Genomic DNA, 7,500 nt, shown 5'->3' on the forward strand with positions numbered 1-7,500 from the left:
GCTCAATGTGTTTGAAATATATATTATTATTATTCTATTACTGTTGCTATTATTATTGCTATTGTTATTGTTTTTATTTATTAATTTTTAAAGCTGAGGTGGGTGTGTGTATGGGGTGGTGAAAACATTTGGGTACACCTACATTTTGTGCTGGTGCACCTAAAAAAATGTTTTAGGCGCACCAGTGCAACCAGTGCAAAAAGTTAGTCTGGAGCCCTGTCGCCTCCCTCAGTTTGCTGATATTTGTTTGCTTACCGACAAAGTGGGAGGAATTCCCATATTTTCCGGAACGCAGAAAGTAGTTGAATTGCTCTTGACCTGACTAGTTGCAATGCTGAAAGTGTTACGTCACTAGGAGGGCACAGCCTGGCTACTGATGACGGCTTAAGGCCCAAAACACGTCTGCTTGTGAACATGGTGGTAATTGATGAATAAATAATGAAACTCGGCTCTTGTGTGGAATTTTTTTCTCCTCCTTAAGATTGTAGCTTTTTCGCGCACCCAGAGTCATTCATTTTACTCTAGAAGTTGAGCACACCCTCTGATCAGTCCCCCCAGGAAATCGCGATGTTGCGATCGCGTCGTTTTTCGCAACTTCAATGAATTCCCGCAAATTCTGCGCGAGAGCGCAACTTTAACCAATCACCGCGATTTCCCGCAACTTTGAACACTTTGAACCAATCCATGTTGCGCTGACTTCACTGACGTAGACAAACTTCCTATCAAAAAGGATAATACAATAAAAAAATACAATAAAAAAGTAACCTAGCAATCAGTCCCAGCATTTTACTATGCATGTACAAAGTTGTCGGTGAGGGGGAAAAAACTAATACATACGAATGTAGGAAACGCCATGTTCTCATTGCGCGTCTGCTCACATGGTCACAGGAGGGAAAATACACTTGAGGCATACTAAAATGACATCCATGTCGGGTCAGAGTTGGAAGTGAAATCGGCCTCCTGGCGACAGGAGTGTAGCTACAGTAGGCTAGGCTCGGAGCACACCGTGTCTTAATGACAGGCCTGATAGTAGAAGAAAATCCTGGGCCTGAACCGTTAGCTCATTTTGAACTAAGAAAAACCTGACTACATTTTGTTCTCGCAGTCAAACTCTGTCAAGCCTGAAATCAGGCACTGAGCCTGAATACTATCAGCCCTGTAATGATATACCTTGCTCTGTATTAAAATCTTTGGCTATTCAGCAGGCCACCTTACTGATCAACGAGGAGAACAGGGAGGATGTATACTAGTGGAGCAGAAAAAAAGTAGAATAATGAATTCCAAAGACAAATAAGGATGCTCGCAAGCAGAGTGGATGTATACAACTTTGTTATATATCCTGGAACTGGGGTAGACAAACTGGATTGAGAAAGCAATAGTCCCAATACCTAACAGCTGATTCCACCTATAAACTCATCTATCTATCTGGCAGAAGGTATGTGGTAATTAGGATCAACTGGTTCATTAAAACCTTGGCTAAATGTATTTTTTGCCTTTATTTGATGGGACAGTTAGAGACGGCGACAGGAAGCAATTGGGAGAGAGAGATTGGGGAGGATCGGCAAATGACCCAGACCAGAATCGAACCCACAGCAACCCAGAGGCCCTCCGTTGGGCCATGACAGGGCCAAATGCCAGATATTTATCCATTTAGGCCTAGGCCGACATATAAACATGGCACGACAGGTGCATTTCAGCTCCCTAAAATGGAAATGTCTGTAGAGTAAAGAAAAGAAAACTCTGTAGAGTTCTGTTAACAGGAGGCCCCAAAATGTGATTACAAAAAAATATCCATATACATGTAAACAAGGTCTAAAATGGAGAAAGGGAACACATCAAGCTTCAACACCGTTTGTTTCTGTCACTTTTGTCTTTTTATTGGGACCTATGACACACATGAAGAGTACTTACTGGCCAGGCCACACTTCAGCTTTCTTCTGATATGGTCTACCTGTATTTACAGAGTACGCTCACTCACCCCCAAGAGTACTTTCACTCATTTTTGTTGTACTTGTTCATTATCTTTTTGTTTTTGTTTGTTTGTTTTTTTTCTCAAAGCAAGAGCTACATCAATCATACATGTTAGAAACGATTAAAAAAAATAGAAATAAAAATGTACATCATACACTTGATATATATTTTTTGCTTTTTTTACAGAGGTAAAAATTCTTATTGTAAAAAAACAAACCTAATTAATACAAGAGGTTTGTTTCCATTTTTTAAGTATATAAGGAGATAGATGAACGATGAGTAATGATCAAGGATTCAGGCACTTCTTGAAAGACTTAACATGAAAGACAATAGTAGCTAGACTGCGACCAAACAGGATGGATGGATAGATGGGGGTTCGTTAACTTTCCTTTCCCACAGATTTAAAATAAAATGAAACATTAAAAATAAAAAACAGACCCAATAAAACAAAAGTAAAACAAACAAACAAAAAACCTACCAAATATTAGCTTTTCCATCTGCTCAATAGGGAGTCAGAGGAGTGTGGTGATGATGATGATGATGACGACGACAACGGTGAAGATGGCTAACAGAATGAGAGGATGAAGGACAAAACAGCCACTTCCTGTTTCCTGTCCGGTAGATTTTACCTCACAGCTGGGACATGCAGACATTGGCCGTTTCCCAATGTCCAGTGTTCTAGCCTTGCTAGGACGTGAAACGCCCAGTAATTGGATACTTCGCGGAGTTCACCAAAGAGTTTCCAATCACTAGGCGTTTCACGTCCTAGCAAGTCTAGAACACTGGACATTGGGAAAAAGCCTAGGTCATGTCTAATTGTTTTTGTTTTTTTGCTTTTTTAACGATTTTTGGAGATTTCCAACTATTCCAAACAAAAGCAATGCTTGCAAGCACGCCCTGGTCCAAAGTGTCTGAATTTCTCAGAGGTAAGAAATGACGTAGGCTATTCGATTCTAATGGTAAAAACATAGTGTGGGAGATTTTATGGCATTCACTTGAGCAACAGCTCAGCTCATGGGAGCTTTTCTGCTCTCCTCTACTCGGTATCCCTTCCCACCGCTCCGGTACTACGGCACAATAAACTTGTCTTTAGGTTTCACTCCCAGGGTCTCAGAGCAACGCGCTGCACACTCAACGGATGAGTTACGGCAAAGGCAAACTTTCTGCATGTCCCAGTTGTGAGGGCTTGGCTGCACTGGACAGGGCTGGACAACAGATGAAGAAGAAGACAAAGAAGAGGAAGAAGAGGAAAAATAGGAGGAAAAAATAAAGAAAGAAAGACACTGAACACACTTATGTGAGGCACTGCATGCCTAACCCAGCCAACAACAAAATCGGCAAAGAGGGGGGGGAAGAGACAACTGGACAGTTGCACTGTCACTCACAGCATGGGCGGGGTGTGGCGAGGCAACTGGGAGCTGTGATTGGCTGTCTGAGGTCAACTGCACACAAACATATTTCAGCTCCCTCAGAGATTGTACTATGCGATTTCAGCTTGAACTCTATCCTATATATTCTGTAAAGACACATTCTCTTGATTGTTTTTTATTTTTTTAATGCATTTCTCCTGGGGTTCTCGTCTTTTCCATACACTAGAAAAATATTCTGTATATTTCCTCTGGTGGGAGTATTCAAGCTTGAGAAAGAATATGGGAGAAACAGAGATCACATGAAGCAGAGGAAGGGGGAAACAGTTAATGCAGAGTCCCTCCCTGCTGCATTCAAGAGCATTCTTGCATTAAAATACAAACTCCAACACACTCTCTCTCTCACACTCTCGCTCTACATATATATTTAAGGCTTCATCAATCAATTATTTTAGTTTGAGAACTACACAAGAGAACCATCAGCGCACGAGTCCATTCATGCCTAAAAAAGCCAAGGTGTTACATTCTCAAGAGAAACTGACATTACGTGGATGCCCTTAAATAAACCTTCCACCATGATTCTTCGAACATAATAGTCAAAAAAGAAACATTTCAGCTGGGTTTTTTTTTTTCTCTCCAATCTTTTTTTCTGTTGTTAAAATATTACTACTATGTGTAGTCAGCCACTACTTTGTTGTTTTTCAATGCAATTCCCCATTGGCAACTACCGAAGTTGCTAACTGGCTATGCTTTTGAGAAACGCACTCCTGGCCAGAGAGAAAAGAAGAAAGTGGGAGGAGAGATACTTGGAGCTTTTGACTGTACTTCCATACTTACGAGAGCGAGAGAGAGAGAGAGAGAGATGGAGCCAGAGTCCCCAATATCTTTTCCTTTGGCTGCTGGTTGAATCCACAGAGAATATAAATACAATAAAAAATAATCTTTGGATATTTTTGGACATTTAAAAAAAAAACAAAAAAAAACACACACTCACACGCACATGCACACCGGTCCTGCAACCTGAGACGGGTTGGGGGGGGGGGGGGGCATGCAGCGATTTCCCTAGTGTGATTGGCAAAGAACATAGAAGAGCTGATTGAGTGTGATTGAACAATAACAAAAAGTAGTTTTGAGTGAGCACATGGGTATATCCCACATGTGTTGTTGAGAATGCAGCTTATCTTAATTTGGCTTAAATACAAAATAAAAACAACACTTCTCTGTTATAAAACACTTGCATTCCTTTACAAACAACCCCCCCAAAAAGGGACACACAACCTCAACTGTCTTTCACACACACGCAAGTGCGGCCACACACGCACATGCACGCACATGCACACACGCACGCACACGCACACGCACACGCACACGCACACACACACACACACACACACACACACACACACACACACACACACACACACACACACACACATTCACGCGCACACTCTTTCTCTCTCTCTTCTCATCACCCGTGTCCACTCTCATTTTCCACTGTATGATACTACAGGTTTAGTGTCTCAAGCGCTGTTCAGGCCAGGCTTATTGTTCTAGCTGAGTCGAGTTTGGGAGGTGTTTTTTTAGTTGGTTTTTTTGAGTAACCACATGGCAGTTCCTCTCTAGTGTAATAGGGGTTTGGTGAGGGTGGGTGGTAGGGGGTGTTTGTCGTGCTGGAATCCTCAAGTAAGAAGAATAAACCAGTACATGAGCTGCTGCAGCACACAGCAAACTAAGAGTTATTTTTAAAAGAAACAACAAAAAAAACAGAAAGGGAAGAGGTCACATACCAGGCATCAAGCATACTATACAACAGAACAAACATGACGAGAACAAGCAATTCAAGTTCTTGAACCGAGAATCAGTGTTAAAAAGTATAGTACCTGCATGTGTTATGCATGACAGAGAAACACGTACGCGCGCACACACACACACAGACACAGACACATAGACAATGGGAGGTCTGTGTGTGTGTGTGTGTGTGTGTGTGTGTGTGTGTGTGTGTGTGTGTGTGTGTGTGTGTGTGTGTGTGTGTGTGTGTGTGTGTGTGTGTGTGTGTGTGTGTGTGTGTGTGTGTGTAGGGTTGGGTATAGGTAAGGAGGAGTGAAAAGGAAGGTATAAATCAAGAGCCATTTTGTTTCATGAGGAAATGGAGGGAAACCTCCTTAATGCGCAGGACAATGAGGAAACACATATATTCTCATATATATAGATCTATATATATATATTTTATGTGTATTTAAAAAAAAATAGAAAGTTAACTGCACTGTGTTCATTAATAAGTCTGCCTGGCAACCCAGAGAGAGAGACAGACAGGCAAGACAGACTGAGAGAAAGAGAGGGAGAGAGATTAATTATGTTTTTAAAAAAAAGGAAATTTAAGAGAACACTTTGTCTTGCAGCAAGTCCTGACCAACCAGTCACTCATTCTCTCTTCCTCTCTCTTGTTCTCAGTTATCTGCTTGCTTTGCGTCCCTCTGCAACGCCACGCGGTTGCGGATGCGGATGCGGCGCGGCCGATCGGGTTCCGTAAGTGTCACTTGTCACACGGTGGCCTTGTGTTTGCCGCCGCAGCAGCCGCAGCCCATGCCGCAGCGGTGGCAGGCGTGGAGCGGCGGGTAGCAGCAGAGGCAGGGCGCCACCAGCGACAGGCCCAGCAGCGCCGTCCAGCGCAGGCAGAAGCGCTCCTCGCCCGTGTCGCACGAGCACGGGTCCGAGTAGTCGCCCTCCGGGTCGGACATGCAGTGGTAGAGCAGGGAGTCGGCGCACCACATGAAGCTGACCCGCCGGATGCAGGTGCGCACAGGGTCGGGCGCGTCGTGGCAGCGGCCCCGCCGGTTCTCCGCGTGACTGAACATGTCGCGGCAGTACTGGCAGCGCGAGCGCTCGCCGCCGCCGTCCTTGCGGCCCTTGGGCTGCGTGGACACCACCGAGCCGCCCAGAAGTCCCCCTCCGCTGTCCCCCTTCAGGTCCCCTCCTCCTCCTCCTCCCCCACCGTGGCGCCCCGAGCCCAGCTCCGAGCCGGGCGTGTACGGGTAGCTGTAGTCGTGCTTGGACGGCTCGCTCTTGGCAAAGTGCACGTAGGAGTCCAGCTCGTCGGGCTGGATGAAGCGGTCGCGCACGGCCGCGTGCCGGTAGTCCTCGTAGCCCGTCATCCAGCTGCGCTCGCGCGGGTTGATGCGCACAATGTCCTCCTCCTCGTCCTGGAAGCTGACGCGCGGCCGCGGGAACTTGCTCACCGTCTGCCGGGAGTAGCGGAGGAGGAGGAGGAGGAGGAAGAGAGAAAAGAAGAAGAGGAAGGAAGAGAGGAAGGATGGAAGAGGATTACATTATTCATTTTGTAAATTCAGAAATTCATAAACAGCATAATATTTCAGTCACTGGAGTGATATTCCTATGAAATTTGGAAACACAGGAACATATGCTTCTTTAATGGGATGACCTTGTATTTTAACTTAATGTATTTGTCTTTTCTACGTTTCTTATGGAACTCTGAGTCTGTATTCAATTCAATATGTTATCTCATAATTTTACATTTTGTTATTACTATACCCGTACTATTACTATGACTTCTTGTGTACATGACGCATACTCAGCTGACTTGGTGTATGAAATATTTTATGCAAATAAATATTATCCATTCTATGAATGTCAACACCCATCCAAACATTCATGCATGCATTCATTCATTTTTTCATTCATTCATCCATGAATATTATAGGACATTCATAACAGCAGCCAAAGCCATGACTCTTCCAACTCCCACTGGAGGCTTGTCTATCACCTTAGGTGGCTGTAACTAAAGCTTTGGAACAGGTGAAGTCCACAGCCACAATCACTGTTCAAACATACTGCACTGTACAGTATATCAATGTAAACCAACACAAGTGCTTCAATGTCCTCATCTATTATTATCCTCCAGACAGTGGAGGAATGTTAAAAAGTTATTCAGCGTCCTAGTGGTGTGTTTGCCCCAACAGCAGCAGACACCATCCCCCGTCTATTTTTATGGCTCAGACAGACGAAGTGGTAATATTAACATGATGTCAAGTGATCATCTTGTGTGTTCCAGACAGAGTCGTTTGTGAAGTTATTGTTGTGCGTTCGACATCCCCTGCCCTGCATCCACTTTGACAAGGCGATGTTGGACTATTAACATGTTGTT

General features: G+C 44.1%; 1 protein-coding gene across 1 annotated transcript in view; it reads right to left on the reverse strand.

The window, feature by feature from the left end:
• Window positions 1–238: 238 nt before the first annotated feature.
• Window positions 239–7,500, reverse strand: part of spred2b (sprouty related EVH1 domain containing 2b) — a 65,373-nt gene continuing 58,111 nt past the window's right edge. The window contains exon 6 of the mRNA XM_063192837.1: window positions 239–6,577. Within this exon, the coding sequence (XP_063048907.1) occupies window positions 5,879–6,577 (699 nt within the window). The 3' untranslated portion in view covers window positions 239–5,878. The remainder of the gene's footprint in view (window positions 6,578–7,500) is intronic.

Source organism: Engraulis encrasicolus, unplaced genomic scaffold (assembly GCF_034702125.1).
Source record: "Engraulis encrasicolus isolate BLACKSEA-1 unplaced genomic scaffold, IST_EnEncr_1.0 scaffold_25_np1212, whole genome shotgun sequence".
NCBI classification, from domain to species: Eukaryota; Metazoa; Chordata; class Actinopteri; order Clupeiformes; family Engraulidae; genus Engraulis; species Engraulis encrasicolus.